Below are 26,729 nucleotides of genomic sequence, written 5' to 3'. Positions count from 1 at the left end.
ACGGGACCATCCTCACCCCCCCCCACCGCCATCCTCCCAGCTGCAGGGATCACCCCCCCCCCACCATCCTCCCAGCTGCAGGGATCACCCCCCCCACCGCCATCCTCCCAGCTGCAGGGATCACCCCCCCCCCCCACCGCCATCCTCCCAGCTGCAGGGATCACCCCCCCCACCGCCATCCTCCCAGCTGCAGGGATCACCCCCCCCACCGCCATCCTCCCAGCTGCAGGGATCACCCCCCCCCACCGCCATCCTCCCAGCTGCAGGGATCACCCCCCCCCCACCGCCATCCTCCCAGCTGCAGGGATCACCCCCCCCACCGCCATCCTCCCAGCTGCAGGGATCACCCCCCCCCCCCACCGCCATCCTCCCAGCTGCAGGGATCACCCCCCCCACCGCCATCCTCCCAGCTGCAGGGATCACCCCCCCACCGCCATCCTCCCAGCTGCAGGGATCACCCCCCCCCACCGCCATCCTCCCAGCTGCAGGGATCACCCCCCCCCACCGCCATCCTCCCAGCTGCAGGGATCACCCCCCCCACCGCCATCCTCCCAGCTGCAGGGATCACCCCCCCCCCCACCGCCATCCTCCCAGCTGTACGAATCACCCCCCCCCCACCACCATCCTCCCAGCTGTACGAATCACCCCCCCCCACCACCATCCTCCCAGCTGTACGAATCACCCCCCCCCCCACCGCCATCCTCCCAGCTGTACGAATCACCCCCCCCCCCCCCCCCCACCCTCCCAGCTGTACGAATCACCCCCCCCCCCCCCACCGCCATCCTCCCAGCTGTACGAATCACCCCCCCCACCACCATCCTCCCAGCTGTACGAATCACCCCCCCCACCACCATCCTCCCAGCTGTACGAATCACCCCCCCCCACCACCGCCATCCTCCCAGCTGTACGAATCACCCCCCCCCCCCCCCACCATCCTCCCAGCTGTACGAATCACCCCCCCCCCCCCACCGCCATCCTCCCAGCTGTGCGAATCACCCCCCCCCATCGCCACCGCCATCCTCCCAGCTGTACGAATCACCCCCCCCCCACCGCCATCCTCCCCGCTGTACGAATCACCCCCCCCCCCCCCCCCCCTCCTCCCAGCTGTACGAATCACCCCCCCCCCCACCACCACCATCCTCCCAGCTGTACGAATCACCCCCCCCCACCACCATCCTCCCAGCTGTACGAATCACCCCCCCCCCCCCACCGCCATCCTCCCAGCTGTACGAATCACCCCCCCCCCCACCGCCATCCTCCCAGCTGCAGGGATCACCCCCCCCCACCGCCATTCTCCCAGCTGTAGGGATCCCCCCCCCCCCCCCGCCATCCTCCCAGCTGTAGGGATCACCCCCCCCCACCGCCATCCTCCCAGCTGTACGAATTACCCCCCCCCCACCGCCATCCTCCCAGCTGCAGGGATCACCCCCCCCACCGCCATCCTCCCAGCTGTAGGGATCATCCCCCCCCCCCACCACCATCCTTCCAGCTGTAGGGATCAGACCTGTAGTAAAAAATCCTCGGACCTGTGAAAAAATCGTACCGCGTCACTTCCGGTGCTCGTATGCCAGGAGCACAGCTGATCGCGGGTCCACGGCGCATGCGCAGCTGCTTTTTCTTTGGTCCGTGAATATCCTAGACTGGGGTAGGTCACTTGTGCCCGTCATACGCAGCCAGTGTGCCCACTATTTGCAGACACTTGTGCCCGTCATACGCAGCCAGTGTGCCCACCATATGCAGCTACTTGTGCCCGTCATACGTAGCCAGTGTGCCCACTATTTGCAGCCACTTGTGCCCATCATACGCAGCCATTGTGCCCACTATATGCAGTCACTTGTACCCGTCAAACGCAGCCATTGTGCCCACTATATGCAGTCACTTGTACCCGTCATACGCGGCACTTCCTTCTTCTTCTGTAGCGGCGGCTGTGGCTCCTGTGTCCGCTTGGCTCCTCAGGCTTCCTCCGTCATGTCTCCTTTTCCGCCAATGCGTTAGGCATCCAATAGGATCGCCTAAAGCTTTGGCCAATCGGGAGACAGGTTTTACTGACCTGCCTGCTGATTGGCAAGGAGGAACTTTAGTGTGAAAATAGCTTCTGGCTCTTATCACGTGCTTCACGGCAGAGGTGACGGGCCCACCATGCAACCATGCAGGGGCCACCACTGGTCTTTGATCTCTGTCAAGTGCTGGGGTCTGGATCGCCTCCGCTGCTTTTCCTCCAATCGGGCCAAAGAAGCTGAGTGCGAGTTTACCTATAGCCCTCACACTGGAGACTTGCACACCATCATCATGGCATCCCAGGACGGTGGGTATCAGGTCACGGGAGGGCAGAGCGCATGTGTGTCCCGCTTTGGGGTCACTGGTGGCTTAGGGAGAAGGAGAGGGCCCCTGGGTGTCCGTGGCAGAAGGAGAGGGCACCCCTATCTCCCCCGGAGGACGGGGACACCCTTCTCTCCCCCGGAGGACGGGGACACCATTCTCTCCCCCGGAGGACGGGGACACCCTTCTCTCCCCCGGAGGACGGGGACACCCTTCTCTCCCCCGGAGGACGGGGACACCCTTCTCTCCCCCGGAGGACGGGGACACCCTTCTCTCCCCCGGAGGACGGGGACACCATTCTCTCCCCCGGAGGACGGGGACACCATTCTCTCCCCCGGAGGACGGGGACACCATTCTCTCCCCCGGAGGACGGGGACACCGTTCTCTCCCCCGGAGGACGGGGACACCATTCTCTCCCCTGGAGGACGGGGACACCATTCTCTCCCCCGGAGGACGGGGACACCGTTCTCATTCCCGGAGGACGGGGACACAGTTCTCTCTCCCGGAGGACGGGGACACCGTTCTCTCCCCCGGAGGACGGGGACACCATTCTCTCCCCCGGAGGACGGGGACACCCTTCTCTCCCCCGGAGGACGGGGACACCCTTCTCTCCCCCGGAGGAGGACACCGTTCTCTCCCCCGGAGGACGGGGACACCATTCTCTCCCCCGGAGGACGGGGACACCCTTCTCTCCCCCGGAGGACAGGGACACCCTTCTCTCCCCCGGAGGAGGAGGACACCGTTCTCTCCCCCGGAGGACGGGGACACCATTCTCTCCCCCGGAGGACGAGGACACCATTCTCTCCCCTGGAGGACGAGGACACCATTCTCTCCCACGGAGGACGAGGACACCAGGGCTGGACAAGGAGAAGAGGTGAGCGCTGCGGGGAAACAGAGCATCATGAGGGACGGGGGATAGAGGAGCAGGAGAGGAACAGAGAAGCATGTGTGGGAACAGAGAAGCAGGGGGGGGGTATCAGTGGAGCACAGGGGGGACCAGAGAAGCATGAGGGTAAGAGGAGCATGGGGGGGGATAGAGAAGCATGTGGGGGAACAGAGAAGCAGGGGGAGAACCAGAGGAGCAGAGAGGGGGACAGAGGCGCATGGGGGCCGGCCGCCATGGGAGAGACTTGTCAAAGTGTATGAAGTCCAGGGCAATATTTTTGTCCCAGTCCAGCCCTGGTGTCCCTGTCCTCCAGGAGAGAGAATGGTGTCCTCGTCCTCGGGGGAGAGAATGGTGTCCTCCGGGGGAGAGAAGGGTGTCCTCCGGGGGAGAGAAGGGTGTCCTCGTCCTCCGGGGGGAGAGAATGGTGTCCCCTACCTCGGGGGAGAGAATGGTGTCCTCGTCCTCGGGGGAGAGAATGGTGTCCTCGTCCTCGGGGGAGAGAATGGTGTCCCCGTCCTCTGGGGGAGAGAATGGTGTCCCCGTCCTCTGGGGGAGAGAAGGGTGTCCTCGTCCTCTGGGGAGAGAAGGGTGTCCTCGTCCTCGGGGGAGAGAATGGTGTCCCCGTCCTCTGGGGGAGAGAATGGTGTCCCCGTCCTCGGGGGAGAGAAGGGTGTCCTCGTCCTCGGGGGAGAGAAGGGTGTCCTCGTCCTCTGGGGAGAGAAGGGTGTCCTCGTCCTCTGGGGAGAGAAGGGTGTCCTCGTCCTCGGGGGAGAGAATGGTGTCCTCGTCCTCGGGGGAGAGAATGGTGTCCCCTTCCTCGGGGGAGAGAATGGTGTCCCCGTCCTCTGGGGGAGAGAATGGTGTCCTCGTCCTCGGGGGGAGAGAAGGGTGTCCCCGTCCTCCAAGGGAGAGAATGGTGTCCTCGTCCTCCGGGGGTGAGAAGGGTGTCTGTCCCCGTCCTCCGGGGGAGAGAATGGTGTCCCCTACCCAGGGCCGATCCGCCCCATAGGCTCACTATGCAAGCCGCTTAGGGCCCCCCAAATTACTAGAGCCCCCGCTTCTCACTTTAATGTAAGATGTCATTTCCGACAGCAGAACACCCCCTCCCCCGCTTCTCAACTTTAATCTTTGTGACACAATGTGACATGTCATTTTGCTTAGGGCCCCAGGGAGGTCAGGATAGGCACTAATGTATGTGATGTGGGCCCCAGGCAGAGCATTCTGTACTCGTACTGTGGTACTAGTCCTGACTCCTGGTGGGGTGATACTAAAATCTGGGGGCCACAGGTCACCCTATCACCACTCTAGGTCTGTCCCTCTTATGTGGTCGGGCGCTCTCCAAGGGGATTGGTGAAGAGTTATGGGTGACGGCATCACGGGTCAGGTAGAGGGCCCCTTAGCAAATTTTGCTTAGGGCCCCCGGTTAGGTCAGGATCGGCACTGCCCCTACCTCTGGGGAGAGACTGGTGTCCCCGTCCTCCTGGGGGAGAGAATGGTGTCCCCGTCCTCTGGGGGAGAGAAGGGTGTCCCCGTCCTCCGGGGGAGAGAAGGGTGTCTGTCCCCGTCCTAAGGGGAGAAGGGTGGCACCCTCTCCTCCTCCAACCACCCAAGGATCAGCTCTTCCAATTTTGGCCAACACTGGGGCCCATCTGCTTCTCCTTCAAACAGCCAGGGGCCCACTCCTTCTCTGCCAACCACCCAGGTTCTCTCTCCTTCTCCCCCGGCCACCCAGGGGCCCTCTTCTTCACTAAATGGCCACCCAGGGGCCCTCTCCTCCTCCAAACACCCAGGTGCCCTCTCCTTCTCCCACGGACACCCAGGGGCCCTCTCCTTCTCCCACGGACACCCAGGGGCCCTCTCCTCCTCCAAACACCCAGGTGCCCTCTCCTTCTGCCACGGACACCCAGGGGCCCTCTCCTTCTCCCTAAGCCACCAGTGACCCCAAAGCGGGACACACATGCGCTCTGCCCTCCCATGACCTGATACCCACCGTCCTGGGATGCCATGATGATGGTGTGCAAGTCTCCAGTGTGAGGGCTATAGGTAAACTCGCACTCAGCTTCTTTGGCCCGATTGGAGGAAAAGCAGCGGAGGCGATCCAGACCCCAGCACTTGACAGAGATCAAAGACCAGTGGTGGCCCCTGCATGGTGGGCCCACAATGCATGGACACCGCCCCCGTCACCTCTGCCGCCCTCCCTATTCATGTGCGTGGCCCCTTTTAGGATGCCGGACACATGAAATACTATGGCGGGAATAGGCGGGGTGTGTATTTCGAAGCACGTGATAAGAGCCAGAAGCTATTTTCACACTAAAGTTCCTCCTTGCCAATCAGCAGGCAGGTCAGTAAAACCTGTCTCCCGATTGGCCAAAGCTTTAGGCGATCCTATTGGATGCCTAACGCATTGGCGGAAAAGGAGACATGACGGAGGAAGCCTGAGGAGCCAAGCGGACACAGGAGCCACAGCCGCCGCTACAGAAGAAGAAGGAAGTGCCGCGTATGACGGGTACAAGTGACTGCATATAGTGGGCACAATGGCTGCGTATGATGGGCACACGTGGCTGCAAATAGTGGGCACACTGGCTGCGTATGATGGGCATAAGTGGCTGCATATAGTGGGCACAATGGCTGCGTATGATGGGCACAAGTGGCTGCAAATAGTGGGCACAATGGCTGCGTATGATGGGCACAAGTAGCTGCAAATAGTGGGCACACTGGCTGTGTATGATGGGCACAAGTGGCTGCATATAGTGGGCACAATGGCTGCGTATGATGGGCACAAGTAGCTGCATATGGTGGGCACACTGGCTGCGTATGACGGGCACAAGTGTCTGCAAATAGTGGGCACACTGGCTGCGTATGACGGGCACAAGTGACCTACCCCAGTCTAGGATATTCACGGACCAAAGAAAAAGCAGCTGTGCATGGGCCGTGGACCCGCGATCAGCTGTGCTCTTGGCATACGAGCACCGGAAGTGACGCGGTACGATTTTTTCACAGGTCTGATCCCTACAGCTGGGAGGATGGGGGTGGGGGGGGGGGGGTGATTCGTACAGCTGGGAGGATGGCGGGGGGGGGGGTGATTCGTACAGCTGGGAGGATGGCGGTGGGGGGGGGGGGTGATTCGTACAGCTGGGAGGATGGTGGGGGGGGGGGGGGTGATTCGTACAGCTGGGAGGATGGTGGTGGGGGGGGGTAATTCGTACAGCTGGGAGGATGGTGGTGGGGGGGGGGGGTGATTCGTACAGCTGGGAGGATGGCGGTGGGGGGGGGGTGATTCGTACAGCTGGGAGGATGGTGGTGGGGGGGGGGTGATTCGTACAGCTCGGAGGATGGTGGTGGGGGGGGGGGATTCGTACAGCTGGGAGGATGGTGGTGGGGGGGGGGTGATTCGTACAGCTGGGAGGATGGTGGTGGGGGGGGTGATTCGTACAGCTGGGAGGATGGCGGTGGGGGGTGGGGGTGATTCGTACAGCTGGGAGGATGGCGGTGGGGGGGGGGTGATTCGTACAGCTGGGAGGATGGTGGTGGGGGGGGGGGTGATTCGTACAGCTGGGAGGATGGTGGTGGGGGGGGGGGTGATTCGTACAGCTGGGAGGATGGTGGTGGGGGGGGGGGGTGATTCCCACAGCTGGGAGGGTGGCGGTGGGGGGGGGGTGATTCGTACAGCTGGGAGGATGGTGGTGGGGGGGGGGTGATTCGCACAGCTGGGAGGATGGTGGTGGGGGGGGGTGATTCGCACAGCTGGGAGGATGGTGGTGGGGGGGGGGTGATTCGCACAGCTGGGAGGATGGCGGTGGGGGGGGGGTGATTCGCACAGCTGGGAGGATGGTGGTGGGGGGGGGTGATTCGTACAGCTGGGAGGATGGTGGTGGTGGGGGGGGGGTGATTCGCACAGCTGGGAGGATGGTGGTGGGGGGGGGGTGATTCGTACAGCTGGGAGGATGGTGGTGGGGGGGGGGGGGTGATTCGTACAGCTGGGAGGATGGTGGTGGGGGGGGGGTGATTCGCACAGCTGGGAGGATGGTGGTGGGGGGGGGGGATTCGCACAGCTGGGAGGGTGGTGGTGGGGGGGGGGTGATTCGCACAGCTGGGAGGATGGTGGTGGGGGGGGGTGATTCGCACAGCTGGGAGGATGGTGGTGGGGGGGGGGGTGATTCGTACAGCTGGGAGGATGGTGGTGGGGGGGGTGATTTGTACAGCTGGGAGGATGGTGGTGGTGGGGGTGATTCGCACAGCTGGGAGGATGGCGGTGGGGGGGGGGGGTGATTCGTACAGCTGGGAGGATGGCGGTGGGGGGGGTGATTCGTACAGCTGGGAGGATGGCGGTGGGGGGGGGGTGATCCCTGCAGCTGGGAGGATGGCGGTGGGGGGGGGGTGATTCGTACAGCTGGGAGGATGGCGGTGGGGGTGATCCCTGCAGCTGGGAGGATGGCGGTGGGGGGGGGGGTGATCCCTTCAGCTGGGAGGATGGCGGTGGGGGGGGGGGTGATCCCTGCAGCTGGGAGGATGGCGGTGGGGGGGGGGGTGATTCGTACAGCTGGGAGGATGGCGGTGGGGGGGGGGGTGATCCCTGCAGCTGGGAGGATGGCGGTGGGGGGGGGGTGATCCCTGCAGCTGGGAGGATGGCGGTGGGGGGGGGGTGATCCCTGCAGCTGGGAGGATGGCGGTGGGGGGGGGGGGGTGATTCGTACAGCTGGGAGGATGGCGGTGGGGGGGGGGTGATCCCTGCAGCTGGGAGGATGGCGGTGGGGGGGGGGGTGATCCCTGCAGCTGGGAGGATGGCGGTGGGGGGGGTGATCCCTGCAGCTGGGAGGATGGCGGTGGGGGGGGGGGGTGATCCCTGCAGCTGGGAGGATGGCGGTGGGGGGGGGGGGGTGATCCCTGCAGCTGGGAGGATGGTGGGGGGGGGGGTGATCCCTGCAGCTGGGAGGATGGCGGTGGGGGGGGGGTGAGGATGGTCCCGTGTACATGGAGCCTAAAAAAATACAGAAGAGCGGAACTTTACTTTTTGGGTAACATTTCACTTCAAAGATAAATCAAACCTAAAGTTCCACCTTAAACTTTCCCATAGAAATGAGGAATAAAATGGAAATGTGTTTGTTGGTATTCAGAAGCTCTCCTCCTACATACACATTTTCTTCACAGTCTTTATTGCGTACACCAAAACAATGTGACATTTTATTATACATGGGGGATGCTTTAAAAGCCAGAGAGTCTATGTTTTTTACGGACCTCAATAAGCCTCTGCTTTGGGGGCGGGGCTGGAGGCGGGGCTGTGTCACCGTTTGCTCCCTATCACAGAATGCAGCCTAATGTATCTGCATGTCTCTTTCTCCTCCGTCTCCCCCCCCCCCCCCGCTCTTTGTAGGTTTCTCATTGGATCTGTATCTGCTCTGTCCCGCCCCCCGCTCTGTGTATGCCTCCTCGTTATGGTTCCTCGTCACTTCCGTGACAAATTGTGATGGGTTCACTGAGGGGTAGTGTCGTGAATCCCCTGGAACGCATCACATTTGGCATTGGAACGCATTGCGCATGCGTAGTTCGCTGCCACGTGACTTAGGCTGCATTCTGTGATAGGGAGCAAACGGTGACACTACACCGGCCCATTTGCGCTACACCGACGTAACTTAGGGAGCAAGTGCTTTGTGAATACTGGCCTTGCCTCACTATGTTACGTCAGCGTAGTGCAAATGGGATGCGATACGCCGGCCAAAAGATGCGCCCAGGTACGTGAATCTAGCCCATAATGTTTGGGGGTTTTAAGTAATTTTCGAGCAAAAAAAAAATTGTTTTTAAATTGTAAACACCACATCTGAAAAAGAGGCTCGGTCCTTGTGTTCGGAATGTGTGTTCCCACACGCCATGAGATCTTCCAACCCACTTCTGTGCGCTGCAGCTCCTCCTGCTACATAATATGAGGAGAATAAAAACCCAGAAGGGATGGTAGAAGCCTCTTATTATGGGCACATCAAATGTTCAGAAAAGAAGAAACAAAGATGCAAACACCCCCTAGTGCATTATTTTTAGCACTTTATTAACCACTTAAGACCCGGACCTTTAGTCAGCTAAAGGACCCTGCCAGGTTTTGCGATTCGGCACTGCGTTGCTTTAACAGACAATTGCGCGGTCGTGCGACGTGGCTCCCAAACAAAATTGGCGTCCTTTTTTCCCCACAAATAGAGCTTTCTTTTGGTGGTATTTGATCACCTCTGCGGTTTTTATTTTTTTGCGCTATAAACAAAAATAGAGCGACAATTTTGAAAAAAAATTCAATATTTTTTACTTTTTGCTATAATAAATACCCCCAAAAAATATATAAAACAAATATTTTTTTTCCTCAGTTTAGGCCGATACGTATTCTTCTACCAATTTTTGGTAAAAAAAAATCGCAATAAGCGTTTATCGGTTGGTTTGCGCAAAATTTATAGCATTTACAAAATAGGGGATAGTTTTATTGCATTTTTATTATTATTATTTTTTTTTACTACTAATGGCGGCGATCAGCGATTTTTTTCGTGACTGCGACATTATGGCGGACACATCAGACAATTTTGACAAATTTTTGGGACCATTGTCATTTTCACAGCAAAAAATGCATTTAAAATGCATTGTTTACTGTGAAAATGACAATTGCAATTTGGACGCTGAAGGGGTTATGTATGACCTCATTTGTGTTTACAACTATAGGGGGGTGTGGCTGTAGGTGTGACGTCATCGATTGTGTATCCCTATAAAAGGGATCACACGATCGCTGACGCCGCCACAGTGAAGAACGGGGAAGCTGTGTTTACACACAGCTCTCCCCGTTCTTCAGCTCCGGGGACCGATTGCGGGACTCCAGTGGCGATCGGGTCCCGCGGTCCCGGAGCATCAGACCGGGTCGCGGGTGCGCGCCACGGGCGCACGCCCGCGACCCACGGCTGGGTACTAGCACAGGGCGTACCTGTACGTGCTTGTGCCCAGCCGTGACATTCTGCCAACGTAAAGGTGCAGGAGGCAGTCCTTAAGTGGTTAAAGGATGATAGAAAACATAATATACTCACAAGCCAAGTAGACTGATAGCATATGACAAAGCACAGAATCCTGGGGTCCATTCTCTGACCTTAACAATAGAGAGGATGATGATACCAGCTTACACGTTTCAGGGACCTGACCCCCCCTTCTTCAGAGCAATGCTGGACTTCACAATCCTGTGCTTTTTTAAATGATATGCTACCAGTCTACTTGGCTCGATCACCCTTTAATAAAGTGCTAAAGACTATGCACTAGGCATTTGCACCCTCTTTGTTTCTTGTTTTGTGCAGTGTTAGTGTTCCCCGATCTGAGGAGGGCTGCACCGCTTTATCCTTCCGGTCTGGGTTGCCGAGTGGTCTTGATTCTTGTGGTTCTCACGGCAGGCGCCTCCATTAATCCTGAGTGCAGAAGTGTCAAGTTTATATATCTTCTTGTTTTTTTACATCAAATATACATAATGGGCACATCAGGTGTACAGACCTGGGAACTCGGCACAGGGATGGTGAGAACCCCTCATAATGGGCACAGCGGGTGTACAGACCCGGGAACTCAGCACAGGGATGGTGGGAAACTGCCATTCCACTCCTTGTCAGTGAAGGGTGTGGTTGCTAATTCCTTTGCTCCTGTGCTCCAGAGACCAGGGGCTAGAGTGGCTTCTCTGCCCCAGGAGGGATGCTGGATCCTGGGGAAGAGCCGGGCGGGGCCCCCCTGGATAGGCCTGTGGAAGATTCTGGGCCTACCCAAAGGAAAGATGAGTCCCTGTCAGCCTTCAGACAGAGGACTGTCAGTAAGTTGAAGAGGATTGAGAAGGAGGAGGAGAAATTGATGGTTTTGATGGCTGAGTTCAGGAAGAAAAAACAGATCTGTGCTAAAGTATACAGTAAGAAAAGACCAGCTCTGAGGCCTGAGCTGAAGGACCTGGAGCAAGCTGTAAGGAAGCAGAAAGAACTGGTGAGCTCTCTGAAGGAGAACAGCGGAATATTTAAAGAAAAATATAGGAATGAGGAGCGATTTAATCGCATGAGAAGAGGAGCCGCTTCATGCATGGAGGATGGGGAAGCCAGCGAGGAGATGCAGGTACAGGCAGGGTCGGCGGTGAGTGAGAAGGTGGGCCCGGAGGATGAGCCCATCAGTTCAACACCTCAGACATCCGCTGAGCCCTCTGCCCCCTTCACACCCCAGCAATGTGGCACATCTCAGGAGGGTGAAGGTCCTGCCATGCTGGATTTCATAACCAAGTTGGAATCCCCTCCAGATGCGGCTTCCCCAGATGGTGATGTCAAGATGGACACCATTTCTAGTCCTGTGGAGAGAGCAAGATCCACCATGGAGTCTGCAGCAGCTGAGGGAAGCTCTGGTCCCAGCCATAAAGTCGCACAGGTGACAACCCAGCAAGCAGGTACAGTGTGTGTGCAGGATGGTGGTGGGAACTTTATTAATGACAATAAGCTTGCTGAGGGTTGTAGTGCTGCAGGCAGTCAGCCCATAGACAATGTACAGCATACACCTGATAAAAACTGCCAGTCTGCAGAGAGGTCCATGGACAATACAGGGACTTTGCCTGGACCAGGCACATCGGCTGTACCTGCGAATGATGGAGGAGATGCTGGGTGCAGTGGTGCCACAACTCTGCAGAAGTCTGCATTGGACGGGACTGGAGCTGTGTGTACAGAGCGGGGGGAGGGGGTGGGTTCTGCCTCTGCTAATACAATCCCAGCTGAATCAGACGCTTTGCCAGCAGGTTTGAATGTATCTAAGGACAAGACTGTGAATACTGGGGGTGGAAGGAAATCCTATGCTGGTGTTGCTGCTGCAGGATCTGGGAAGGGGGAACAAGCAGGGAAGGAGCATGGGAATGGGTTGTCTTCCTCCCTGTTTAAAAGGAGGAATGTTGTGCAGCTGAGGTGGGAAGGCGGTGGAATCCCCCCACATAGGAGGGCGGTGGTGGATAAGATTCTACAGATGGGGTTCACGCCCGCAGATATCTTCGCCCTGATCAGTCCGGCAGGCTCCTATGAGTATGATTTGTCCTTTCTCCGTCCGGAGTCTTTGGACATATTTTGGGAGAAGTATGAACACGTGTGTAGGGGCCTGCCGGACTGGAAGGGGCTCATGCCCAAGCTTGTCTCCCGCCAGCCCCTCATTAAAATGGTCACAATTCTGGTCTGCAATGAGTCCATACCACCGGGGGATCTATGTGTATGGCTGAGGAGGTATGGAGACGTCCTGGGCCCCCTAAAGAAGATTCTGGATGACCGGGGAATATGGACGGGGGGATGGTCTGTACAGTTAAAACTAAAGATCATTGATAATGTTGTTCAGCATCTGCCATCCTCTGCTTTCCTGGGGAGGGACAGGCTGACCATCTTCTATCCGGGCCAGCCAAAGCTCTGCAATAAATGTGGAGACAAAAGTCACCTTGCATCCTCCTGTCCAGTGATGAAGTGCTCTCTGTGCCAGGGTATAGGACATCTGGCTAAGGATTGTAACCTCATAAGGTGCAATCTGTGCAATGCGGTGGGACATCCTTACAGTCAGTGTCCTGAGGCAATGCACAATAAGCCTGAGCTCATGAGGGAGTTCTTCCGCCTGGACATGGAGGATGCTCGGAGCTCAACAGCTGGAGGGCCTGTGAGTCCATCTGAGTCTGTGCCAACACCCAATGTGTCCGTCTCTCCGTCTCCCCAGTCGGTGCCAACACCCAATGTGTCCGTGTCTCCGCTTCCCCAGTCTGTGGTGCCCCAGTCTATGCCAATACCCAGTGTGTCGGTGTCTTCCCAGTCTGTGCCAATTCCCAATGTGTCAGTATCCCCCCAGTCTGTGGTGCCCCAGACTGTGCCAATTCCCAATGTGTCAGTGTCTTCCCAGTCTGTAGGTAAGGTGTCAGTTGCAGAGAATGTGTTCAATCCTTCTGTGTCTTCTAAAATTGCAGAGGCAGCAAGAGGTGCTGAGGCTGGTGCATCAGGGGTGGTGCCAGTCCCCCTCCCTCGACGCTGCAGGGCTCCTGTTAAGGATTGTGGGGTGCAGAGGAGTGGGGAGGATGGTGAAGAGGCTGGCCTGGTGGTGGACAAGGGAAGGGAGTATGGGGGGTGAAGGGGAGGATAGGTGTGGGGAGGCTGCTGACTCCGGGTTGTCCAAGGATGATATGGAGTGGTTGGAGGATAAAAGGAGGAGAGGCAAAAGGAAGGGGAAAAAAGGAGGTACAGTTACCTTAAGTCCTGAGGTTTTGCCTTTGGCGAATACATTTAAGGTGCTGTCTGATGATGATGATGAATGGGGCTCGTTTAGTTCAGCATCCTCTATGGATGATGAGTGCCAGGGTGCCACGAAGCGTGCTGGATCTCCAGGGAGAGGGAGGAGCCGGGCTAGGAAACGGCTGCTTCAGCCACCTTAATGGCAGTTCCCACTCATGTTATATAAAAGTCGACATGCATGGTGATGTTCTCTAGTCTCAATCTCCCGTAGGGATTATGTTGTGCGCAATTTGGTTTGCACCGTTTATTATGTCCTTATGTTTTTCTATTGTTTTTGTTTTTCTGTATGGTCCTATTCAATTATTTTGTAAATATGTTTTATTTATTATGGTTTTATTGTATATAGGTTGTTGTTTGTAAGATTTTTTCAATAAACAAAATTAACCCCTCATAATGGGCACAGCAGGTGTACAGACCCGGAACTCAGCTCAGGGATGGTGGGAGCCCCTCATAATGGGCACAGAAGGTGTACAGACCCGGAACTCAGCACAGGGATGGTGGGAACCTCTCATAATGGGCACATCAGGTGTACAGACCTGGGAACTCAGCTCAGGGATGGTGGGGACCCCTTATAATGGGCACACCAGGTGTGCAGACCCGGGAACTCAGCACAGGGATGGTGGGGACCCCTCATAATGGGCACACCAGGTGTGCAGACCCGGGAACTTATAGCAGGGGTGATGGGGTTTATTGACATAGCAAATGTGTAGAGCCATAGAGTGTGCGGGGATCTCACCAACAGAGTTCCCAGCAGACTCCATTTGTAATAAAACATCACTCACAGGTGGGGGGGACTGATAGATAACAACGCACATTATTGGGGTAAATCAGCGTGGTTTTGCGCAGGCTTTCACAGTTTCCAGCATTATTCATTTTTTCTCCAGTTTGTTCGGTGATCTCCGCTGTGATTTGTCTAATCCTTTCCTGTCTCCTTCTTCCAGTTTGTGGCACATCCCATCTGCCAGCAGGTCCTGTCCTCCATATGGAGTGGGAAGCTCTCCGGGTGGAGGGGGAGTAATATGATTTGGAAGCTCTTCATTGCTTGCACCATCTTCTTCTCCATGCCTTTCCTTTGCCTTATCTACTGGATGGCTCCCAAATCCAGGGTACGCTTGGGCTGGGAGAGTCCTGGGACATTCCAGTGTATATTTCATGTACAGAGGTATATGGGGGGGGGGGGGGCGGTGGTTCAGAAGTACGCAAATCCAGAAATTGACAAATTTACAAAGATTTTTCTTGCTTTCAGGATGGTGCAGTAGGTTAGCAGGGATCTTGTGCTGGATGAAAAAGTTCTTCCATTGTTAGTTGGGTTGTAAAATGTCCATCATGTTCCATCAAAAGACAAAAAAATATTAAACCCCTGAGAAATCCCAGAACACATTACCCTCTGTGCCAGGGCCGCCATCAGGAATTATGGGGCCCCTTGCACAGCTTAAGGCATGGGCCCCCTGAAGATGCCGTATGAAATAGAGAAGCGGGGGGGGGGGGGGGTGGGTCGCCTGACGAGAATTAAGAAGCGGGGGGGGGGCCTTTAAAAAAAAGAAGAAATAAAGAAAAATATATTGCTACAATCCGGGGGGCCCTTTAATAAAAAGAGAAAAATATATATAAAAACTATATATTTATTTTTCTTAAAAGAGGGGTTGCCATCTGGGGCCCTGGGGACCTCTGGGCCCTTTAATATATTTTTTTTTAACAAAAAAAAAAATATAGAAACCTTTGGGCCCTTTATACAAAAATAAAAAAATAAACATTTATAAAAAAAAAAGGGGGTGTGGTTTGCCACATGGGGCCATGGGGACCCCTGAGCCCTTTAATAAAAATATATATATATATATATATAAAAAAAAATAAAAAATTAGAAAAATAATATAAAAAAAATGTAATTTTATAAAAAAAGGGGGGTTGCCATCCGGGGCCTTGGGGACCTCTGGGCCCTTTATTAATAATAATAATATTAATATATATATATATATATACAGGGGGGTTTTCATCCAGGGCCCTGGGGATCTCCAGGCCCCTAAAAAAATTGTTGTCCCTTTAATAAAATATAAAATAAAAATATATTAATAAAATATATATTTTTTTTATAAAAATAAAATAAAAAAAGGGGGGTTGCTATCCAGGGCCCTGGGGACCTCCGGACCTCTAAAGAAAAATAAAAAAAATGTCCCTTTAATAAAAAAATAAAATAAAAATATATTTAAAAAAATATATTTTTTTTATGAAAAAAAAAAAAAGGGGGGTTGCCATTTTTTTTTTTTAAAGAGGGTTGCCATCCGGGCCCCTTACAGGTGTACTGCCTGTACCCCCCTAATGGCGGCCCTGCCCTCTGCTGATCCAGAGAAAGGCAAACAACCCTCATAAAGCACGGAGCAATATACTCCAATAGAGAGTAGACATGTGCACTGCCGAAAATTCGGAATTTGGTCATTCGGAAATTCGAAAATCCAAATTATCTGAATTTCAAATTCAGAATTTTCAAATTTTCGAATTTCGAATTTCCAAATTCCCGAAAAATTTTAATTTCACATTTTTGGAAATTTTGAATTTCCGAATTTTTCAAATTTTCCAAAATTTCAATATTCCGAAATTTTCTAAATTTCACATTTTCAGATTTTCACATTGCCGAAATTCCGAATTTGCAAATTTACGAAATATCAAAAATTCGTAAATTCGTAAATTCGAAATGTTGGAAATTCGAATATCCGAAAGTTCAGAAATGTAGAAATTCGGAAATTTCGGGAACTAACTAATTTGTCAAAATTGTTGGTATCATAGGGAGGAATAGTGCCCCATTGTTGGTATCATAGGGAGGAATAGTGCTCCATTGTTGGTATCATAGGGAGGAATAGTGCCCCATTGTTGGTATCATAGGGAGGAATAGTGCTCCATTGTTGGTATCATAGGGAGGAATAGTGCTCCATTGTTGGTATCATAGGGAGGAATAGCACCCCATTGTTGGTATCATAGGGAGGAATAGCACCCCATTGTTGGTATCATAGGGAGGAATAGCACCCCATTGTTGGTATCATAGGGAGGAATAGCACCCCATTGTTGGTATCATAGAGAGGAATAGTACCCCATTTGTGGTGTCAGCCGGAGAAATGGTGCTCCATTGTCGGTGTCAGATGGCAGAATAGGGTCCCCTATCAGTGGGAGGTATAGTGCCTCAAGGGCCAGATAAAGGCAAGCAAAGGGCCGCATGTAAGCGGGAGGTCCTGATGTAAGGGGGGCTCTTATGTAGTCCTTATATAAATAGGGACTCTGATGAGGACCCTGATGTAAGGGAGGACTCTGATGAGGACCCTGATGTAAGGGAGGTCTCTGATGGGGACCCTGATGTAAGGGAGGTCTCTGATGGGAACCCTGATGTAAGGGAGGTCTCTGATGGGAACCCTGATGTAATGGAGGTCTCTGATGAGGACCCTGATGTAAGGGAGGACTCTGATGAGGACCCTGATGTAAGGGAGGTCTCGGATGGGGACCTTGATGTAAGGGAGGTCTCTGATGAGGACCCTGATGTAAGGGAGGTCTCTGATGAGGACCCTGATGTAAGGGAGGCCTCTGATGAGGACCCCGATGTAAGGGAGGCCTCTGATGAGGACCCCGATGTAAGGGAGGCCTCTGATGAGGACCCCGATGTAAGGGAGGCCTCTGATGAGGACCCCGATGTAAGGGAGGCCTCTGATGAGGACCCTGATGTAAGGGAGGCCTCTGATGAGGACCCTGATGTAAGGGAGGTCTCTGATGAGGACCCTGATGTAAGGGAGGTCTCTGATGAGGACCCCGATGTAAGGAATGTCTCGGATGGGATCCCTGATGTAAGGGAGGACTCTGTTGAGGACCCTGATGTAAGGGGAAACTGTAATGGGTGGCCTCTGTTGGGAACCCTGGTGTAAGGGGGGGGGGACTCTGATGAGGACCCTGATGTAAATGGGGATCTTGATCTATTCCTCCCACTGACACCAATGATGAGGCACTATTCCTCCCACTGATACCAATGATGGGACACTATTCCTGCAACTGACACCAATGATGGGACACTATTCCTGCAACTGACACCAATGATGGGACACTATTCCTGCAACTGACACCAATGATGGGACACTATTCCTGCAACTGACACCAATGATGGGACACTATTCCTGCAACTGACACCAATGATGGGGACACTATTCCTGCAACTGACACCAATGATGGGGACACTATTCCTGCAACTGACACCAATGATGGGGACACTATTCCTTCAACTGACACCAATGATGGGGCACTATTCCTGCAACTGACACCAATGATGGGACACTATTCCTGCAACTGACACCAATGATGGGACACTATTCCTGCAACTGACACCAATGATGGGACACTATTCCTGCAACTGACACCAATGATGGGACACTATTCCTGCAACTGACACCAATGATGGGACACTATTCCTGCAACTGACACCAATGATGGGACACTATTCCTGCAACTGACACCAATGATGGGGACACTATTCCTTCAACTGACACCAATGATGGGGCACTATTCCTGCAACTGACACCAATGATGAGACACTATTCCTGCAACTGACACCAATGATGAGACACTATTCCTGAAACTGACACCAATGATGGGGCACTATTCCTGCAACTGACACCAATGATGGGACACTATTCCTGCAACTGACACCAATGATGGGGACACTATTCCTTCAACTGACACCAATGATGAGACACTATTCCTTCCACTGACACCAATGATGGGGCACTATTCCTGCAACTGACACCAATGATGAGACACTATTCCTGCAACTGACACCAATGATGGGGCACTATTCCTGCAACTGACACCAATGATGAGGCACTATTCCTTTCACTGACACCAATGATGGGACACTATTCCTGCAACTGACACCAATGATGGGACACTATTCCTGCAACTAACACCAATGATGGGGCACAATTCCTCCTCCTACCGACCACAGGCACTATGCAATTTATTTACTCTGACTGACCACCACGTCTGAGGCATTGTTTATTTCCACTGAATCCAGGACTTTTTCTACTCCCAGGAGCCACATTCCGGCCCCCCTAAGGTCTGAAGAACAGTAACGGTGCCCTCTGTTTAGATAGTTTGGAGACCCCTGGCCTACATCATCCCTCCACCACAGAAAACTCCTTTTTTCGTTAGCAGGCTTTTGTTGCAGAAGAGAACATATTAAGTCTCTTCTCCAGTACAAAAATCGATTTTGTTCATTTAGAAATCAAACTTTACAATTCACATCAAAGCCACATTATCAGAGAGTCACCAGCAGGTGGCAGCATTTCTCCACACAACAAAAGAAAACTAAAAAGGGCCATATTCTTAGATATCTCCGGCGGCGTAGCGTATGTCCTTTACGTTACTCCGCCGCAAGTTTAACTGGCAAGTGCCTGATTCCCAAACCACTTACCTGTAAACTTGCGGCGGCGTAGAATTACCGGCGTAAATTACCCGACGTGCATTGCGCTAAATGACGTCTCACGGACGTCATTTGTTTTGACGGTAACGTAAATGGCGTCCATCGCCATTCACGGACGACTTACGCAAACGACGTTAAATTTTCAAATTTCGACACGGGAACGACGGCCATACTTAACATTGAGTACGCCACTTAGGGGGCATCTTTATCTTTACGCCGCGTATCGCTTACGGAAACGATGTAAAATCACTACGACGGGCAAGCGTACGTTAGAGAATCGGCGTGACTAGTCATTTGCATATTCTACGCTGACCGCAAAGGAAACGCCACCTAGCGGTCAGCGTAGATATTGCAGCCTAAGATACAACGGCGCTGGCCGTCGTATCTTAGGCATGTTTAAGTGTATCTCAGTTTGAGAATACACTTAAACATACGACGGCCTTAGAATCGGACTTACATCGGCGTATCTGCTGATACGCCGGCGTAAATCCTTTAAGAATATGGCCCCAAGTATCTATAGCTTGTCTAAAATAATAATAATAAATAATAATAATAATAAAAAAAAACATTCTACTATTACATCCAGACTATGATGACATCATGGAACTGAGAGATGCGCACTAATCATATTTAAACTGTAAGAAAAAATATTCTGGTTTTGTATTACAGCAATGGGAATATGAGATTCAATATTGTTATACCAGCTTCATTCATAATTGTAAAACATATAATTATTTCTTATATAATTATTGTGTCAATTGTCTCATTTGTGTACTAATATTATACTACTAATATGCACTGATATCTTGCGTATGACATCTTTAAAAGTATAAAAGGTACAGTATATTAGGATCCATAGTCAGCAATTATTAAAATGGTCCCCCCAGCCCTTTATAAACCTGACTACCTTCACCTTTTTTTTTTTTTCTTTTTTTTAACGTTCCCCCCTTCTGCCTTCTCCCCTCACTTACTATAACACAATAATAATACAAAATATATATACTGTGTTTCCCCGAAAATAAGCCCCGGGTCTTATATTAATTTTAATTTTTATATTAATTTTGGCAACAAAAGACACAGTAGGGCTTATTTTGGGGGTAGCTCACGCGCGCGCCCGCAACAACCGCTTCTTGAACGGGATGTACAGGTACATTCTTCTGCCTGCCCGTGCCATGCTGCAGACGTATATCTGCGTGCGGCGGGCGGCAAGCGGTTAAAGGAGGATTGTACAAAAAAGAATACGATTGGTTAAACGCGCAAGTGCTTATTTTACCACTACTATTCCTTTGTATTTTCTTTTAAAATTACAAATGAAGCAATTTAGAAATCATATTAAAGGTTTAGCACTGGGAAACACTTTTTCATGAATGAAAAGTGCATTTTATATACATCTATATAATTCAGACCAAAATGAGGGACAAATGAGGAGGAATGAGGGACAGAGGGACATTGCTCCAAATCAGGGACAGTCCCTCTAAAACCGGGAAAGTTGGGAGGTATGCTACTGTCTTAGAGGTCACATGATCCGAAGCCAGTCCCACTGACTGCCAATCTTTAGCCCCACATGTGCACTGCTGAAAAATTTGTTCATTTTAGTTTCATAATTTTCCGGGTCATTTGTTATGATCTAAATTTGTAAAAAAAAAAAAAATTTAAATTTTCAAATTTGTAAATTTTAAAATTTGAAAATCCAAAAATCAGAAAATACAGAAATTTGTAAATTCCAAAATTCGTAAATCCGTAAATTCAGAAATTTGTAAATTCCAAAATTTTAAAATCTGAAAATAAGAAAGAAAATCTGAAAATTCGACAGAACGAAAATCCGAAATAATAACTATAGCTAACTAACTAATAATAACTAACTATTAAGGCCCCTTTCACACTGGCGCATTTTCAGGCGCTTTAGTGTGAAAGCCCTCGGGCTTTCCCATTGGGATTGCAGATGCAGCTTCTTTCAGGCGCTTTACAGACGCTTTGTTTTTAACGCTAAAGCGCCTGAAAAACGCTCCAGTGTGAAAGGGGTCTAAATGATAGGTATTGGAATTTTCTTTCAAATTTGGCTGTTAGTCAACATAACAAATATGAATTTATCCAAAGTTATGAATTATCCAAAATAAGGAATGCTGTATCTAAACAAATAATAATAAAACTTTTTTTTTTAATTATTATTATTGTTATTTATTATTATTATTATTATTTGTTACGTTCCATTCTTTTAGATATGGCATCCGTTATTTCGGATAATTTGTAACTTCGGATAAAATTTGTATTCATCAACAGCCAAATTTGAAAGGGAATTCCAATACCTATAATTTAATACTTCGTAATAGTTAAGTTATTTTTAGTTGGTTATTATTTCAGATTTTAAAATTTTCATATTTTTTTTCAGATTTTCGTTCTTTAGAATTTTTGCATTTCCGAATTTCTGATTTTCAGAATTTACAAATTTGTTAAACAGGTTTTCGTTAATTCTGATTAACGAATTTGTCGAAATTTGTTAAAAAACTAAGGGCCAGATTCAGGTAGGAGATACGATGGCGTATCTCCAGATACGCTGTCGTATCTCTGAGTCTGAGGCGTCGTATCTTGGCGCCTGATTCAAAGAATCAGATACGCCAGAATTTGTCTAAGATACGACCAGCGTAAGTCTCCTACGCCGTCGTATCTTAACTGCACTTTACGCTGGCCGCTAGGGGCGTGTACGCTGATTTACGCCTAGAATATGTAAATCAGCTAGATACGCCAATTCACGAACGTACGCCCGGCCGTCGCAGTACAGATACGCCGTTTACGTTAGGCTTTTTCCGGCGTAAAGTTACCCCTGCTATATGAGGCGCAGACAATGTTAAGTATGGACGTCGGGCCAGCGTCGAATTTTCCGTCAATTACGTCGTTTGCGTAAGTCGTTCGCAAATAGGGCTGGGTGTAATTTACGTTCACGTCGAAACCAATGGCTTTTTGCGGGTTAATTTGGAGCATGCGCACTGGGATACTTTCACGGACGGCGCATGCGCCGTTCGTTAAAAGCGTCATTTACGTGGTGTTGCGATGATTTTGCATAAAACACGCCCACATCTTACAGATTTGAATTAGGCGGGCTTACGCCGGCCAATTTACGCTACGCCGCTGCAACTTATGGAGCAAGTGCTTTGTGAATAATGCACTTGCCTGTCAAAGTTGCGGAGGCGTAACGTAAATAGGATATGCTACGCCCGCATAGAGTTACGCGCTCCCTACCTGAATCTACCCCTAATTCAGAACGAAACAAATTGCACATGTCTAGCCCAAACTGAGAGCTTTCTTTGACAGCTCAGCCTTTGTGCTGGGAGTATACTCACAGAACATAAACATCCTCCTCCTAGTATGCATGATGTGTGCTACACGTGGATGTAAACCCGCTCTCATCCTTTCTAAACTACTGCCATAGTGCTGATCTATAAGGATATAGATGCCTCCTGCACTTATCCTTACCTGCCAAATGTCTCCCCTCTGTCTGTTATAAGAACTGAAAAACTGCAGATTCTGTGGGTGGGTCTGTTGTCTGGAGCTCGGTGGGTGGAGTCATGATGTCAGTAGACTCCCCGCCCACCTCTACACCCCCCTTTTCAACATGCATTTTTTTCCTTTGTATTCCCTAAACTAAATTCTGATCACTAACATCCAGTCAAAATCCAGAAAAGTAACCAATATGTGTTGGGTGGTCATAAAGGGGCTAAAAGTATATAAGGATGTTTATAGATTGCCCCTGGGATCTTTAGGCTGGGGGGTCCACTTTAACCACTTCCGGACCGCCGCATGTACATATACGTCGGCAGAATGGCACGGACAGGCACATTGGCGTACCTGTACGTCCCTGCCTAGACATGGGACGGGGGTCCGATCGGGACCCCCCCCCGGTACATGCGGCGGTTCCGTGGCTTCAGGAGCGATCCGGGACGAGGGCGCGGCTATTCGTTTCTAGCCGCCTCCTCGCGATCGCTCCCCGGAGCTGAAGAACGGGGAGAGCCGTATGTAAACACGGCTTCCCCGTGCTTCACTGTGTCGGCTGCATCGATCGTGTGATCCTTTTATTAGGGAGACTCGATCGATGACGTCAGACCTACAGCCACACCCCCCTACAGTTGTAAACACACACTAGGTGAACCCTAACTCCTACAGCGCCCCCTGTGGTTAACTCCCAAACTGCAACTGTCATTTTCACAATAAACAATGCAATTTAAATGTATTTTTTGCTGTGAAAATGACAATGGTCCCAAAAATGTGTCAAAATTGTCTATAATGTGGCAGTCACGAAAAAAATCGCTGATCGCCGCCATTAGTAGTAAAAAAAAAAATAATAATAATAACGCTATCCCCTATTTTGTAAACGCTATAAATTTTGCGCAAACCAATCGATAAACGTTTATTGCAATTTTTTTTCCCAAAAATAGGTAGAAGAATACGTATCGGCCTAAACTGAGGGAAAAAAAATGTTATATATATTTTTGGGGGATATTTATTATAGCAAAAAGTAAAAAATATTGCATTTTTTTCAAAATTGTCGCTCTATTTTTGTTTATAGCGCAAAAAATAAAAACCGCAGAGGTGATCAAATACCACCAAAAGAAAGCTCTATTTGTGGGGAAAAAAGGACGCCAATTTTGTTTGGGAGCCACGTCGCACGACCGCGCAATTGTCTGTTAAAGCGACGCAGTGCCGAATTGTAAAAACCCCTTGGGTCATTTAGCAGCATATTGGTCCGGTCCTTAAGTGGTTAAAGTGTATGTAAACCCTCTCTCATCCTTTCTACTGCCATAGGGGTTATCTATAAGGATATAGATGCCTCCTGCATGTATCCTCACCTGCCAAATGTCTGTTTATAAGAACTGAAAAACTGCAGATTCTGTGGGTGGGTCTGTTGTCTGGAGCTCGGTGGGTGGAGTCGTGATGTCAGTAGACTCCCCGCCCACCTCTACACCCCCCTTGTCAACATGCATTTTTTCCTTTGTATTCCTTACACTAAATTCTGCTATGATCACTAACATCCAGTCAAAATCCAGAAAAGTAACCAATATGTGTTGGGTGGTCATAAAGGGGCTACAAGTATATAAGGATGTTTATAGATTGTCCCTGGGATCGTTAGGCTGGGGGGTCCACTTTAAAGCTGACCTGTTACAACTCAGCCAATTGAAACTAAACATATGGGGCAGATCCACAGACGAAGTACGCCGGCGTATCTACTGATTACTTTCAAATTTCCCGCGTCGTATCTTTGTTTTGAATCCTCAAACCAAGATACAACGGCATCTGGGTTCGATCCGACAGGCGTACGGCTTTGTACGCCTTCGGATCTTAGATGCAATACTTCGGCGTCCGCTGGGTGGCGTTCTCGTCGTTTTCCGTGTCGGGTATGCAAATTAGCGATTTACGACGATCCACGAACGTACGCGGGGCCGACGCATTCTCTTACATCGTCTCTAGTCGTCTTTTTCCGGCGTATAGTTAAAGCTGTTTTTTTGCGGCGTATAGATAGACTTGCCATGTTAAGTATGGCCGTCGTTCCCGCGTCGAAATTAGATTTTTTAAAAATGTTTGCGTAAGTCGGCCGTGAATCGGGATGGACGTAACTCACGTCTAAGTTAAAAAAATTACGTCCTAGCGACGTCATTTAGCGCAATGCACGGCGGGAAATTTTTGGACGACGCATGCGCAGTTCATTCGGCACGGGGACGCGCTTCATTTAAATGAAACCCGCCCCCTACTCGCCGATTTGAATTCCGCCGCCAGAAATACACTACGCCGCCGTAACTTACGGCGCAAATTCGTTGAGGATTCGAAATTCCGCTAGGTAAGGTACGGCCCATGATGTAATAATAACATGCTAAAAGTAAAAAAAAAAGTCAGACTCTTTTCCATTATTCTTGAGCCTCTCTGTTGGTCCTTGTGGCTGTCCATCACAACAAAGGACCAATAGAAACGCTCTGGATATGGGGAGGGGGTGGATCCAAGTTTACCTTGCCGGAAAACCTAGATGTCTGTATATCTATTGATGAGAACCTCTGCTTTGTTTATTTTCTTATCCGATATGTAACTTGTCCTTGGCCTGTTCTCGTAGAATACAGGGTGTGTATTAATTGTATGATTTTCCGTCCATCCAGGTGGGGAGAATCCTGAAAATTCCGGTCATAAAATTCCTCCTGCACTCCGCTTCGTACTTGTGGTTCCTGATTTTCCTCCTGGTGGAGTCCATGATCATGGAGAAGAGGCACGATATATACGAGGGCCGAGATCAGAGCATCTGGCAGAACTCGCTGCACATGATCTGGGTTGCCGGTCAGTTTGTAGACTTTAAGAATTAATGCTGGCCATCAGGGGCGGACTGACAACTCATGGGGCCCCCGGGCAATAGAAGATTATGGGGCCCCCGGGCTTACAGATGGCCACCACGCCAGGAGGCAGGGCAGCTAAAATCTCAGGATTTTCACATCAAAAGCATGTCGGTTTTGGACATATCAGGGACAGAAAAAAAACATAGATTTTTACATACTGTCCCTGGTTTTACTGAGCCTGGCAACCCTGATGGGGCCCCCTAGTTGCATGGGGCCCTCGGGCAGTACCCGAGTGACTCATTGGTCAGTCCACCCCTGCTGGCCATAGACTCTACGAAAAATCGTTCATACCCATTTTCGGAAAAAACGAAGAGCAAACGATGCATGCCATCATGTTCAATAGATTCGGCAGAAAATTGCAAACTTGTCCTTTTTTTAGCTCAAAAAACGTCTCAACCGATTACCTATTTGTACCTTTTATAACCGCTTAAGGACCGCCTCCTGCACATTTACGTCGGCAGAATGACACGGCTGAGCACAAGCACCTACAGGTACGTCCTGTGCTAGTGCCCAGCCGTGGGTCGCAGGTGCGCGCCCACAACCTGGTCCAAAGCTCTGGGACCGCGGGACCCGCAGACCCGATTGCCGCTGGAGTCCCGCGATCGCTCCCCGAAGCTGAAGAACGGGGAGAGCTGTGTGTAAGCACAGCGTCCCCGTTCTTCACTGTGGCGGCGTCATCGATCGTGTGATCCCTTTTATAGGGATACACAACCGATGACGTCACACCTACAGCCACACCCCCCTACAGTTAGAAACACATATTAGGTCATACATAACCCCTTCGGCGCCCCCTTGTGGTTAACTCCCAAACTGCAATTGTCATTTTCACAGTAAACAATGCATTTTAAATGCATTTTTTGCTGTGAAAATGACAATGGTGAAAATGTGTCAAAATTGTCCGAAGTGTCCGCCATAATATCGCAGTCACGAAAAAAATCGCTGATCGCCGCCATTAGTAGTAAAAAAATTATTTTTATAAAAATGTAATAAAACTATCCCCTATTTTGTAAACGCTACACATTTTGCGCAAACCAACCGATAAACGCTTATTGCGTTTTTTTTTTTTACCAAAAATAGGTAGAAGAATACCTATCGGCCTAAACTGAGGAAAATTTTTTTTTTTTATATATATTTTTGGGGGATATTTATTATAGCAAAAAGTAAAAAATATTGAATTTTTTTTAAAATTGTCGCTCTATTTTTGTTTATAGCGCAAAAAATAAAAACCGCAGAGGTGATCAAATACCACCAAAAGAAAGCTCTATTTGTGGGGAAAAAAGGACGCCAATTTTGTTTGGGAGCCACGTCGCACGACCGCGCAATTGTCTGTTAAAGCGATGCAGTGCCGAATCGCAAAACCTGGCCTGGGCATTTAGCTGCCTAAAGGTCCGGGGCTTAAGTGGATAAACGGCACTGAAGAAATAAACCTCCACCAC

The 26,729-nt window shown here is 50.8% G+C and overlaps 1 protein-coding gene across 1 annotated transcript in view; it reads left to right on the top strand.

The window, feature by feature from the left end:
* LOC120928846 (short transient receptor potential channel 2-like) overlaps positions 1-26,729 on the top strand; it is an 85,539-nt gene that overhangs the window by 25,185 nt on the left and 33,625 nt on the right. Inside the window, exons 4-5 of the mRNA XM_040339870.1 lie at positions 14,418-14,582; positions 25,063-25,237. Of these exons, the coding sequence (XP_040195804.1) occupies positions 14,418-14,582; positions 25,063-25,237 (340 nt within the window). The remainder of the gene's footprint in view (positions 1-14,417; positions 14,583-25,062; positions 25,238-26,729) is intronic.

The sequence above is a fragment of the Rana temporaria genome, chromosome 2, assembly GCF_905171775.1.
Source record: "Rana temporaria chromosome 2, aRanTem1.1, whole genome shotgun sequence".
Taxonomy (NCBI): Eukaryota; Metazoa; Chordata; class Amphibia; order Anura; family Ranidae; genus Rana; species Rana temporaria.
Note: the sequence above shows the minus strand (reverse complement) of the source record. Positions and strands in the feature narration are given on the sequence as shown.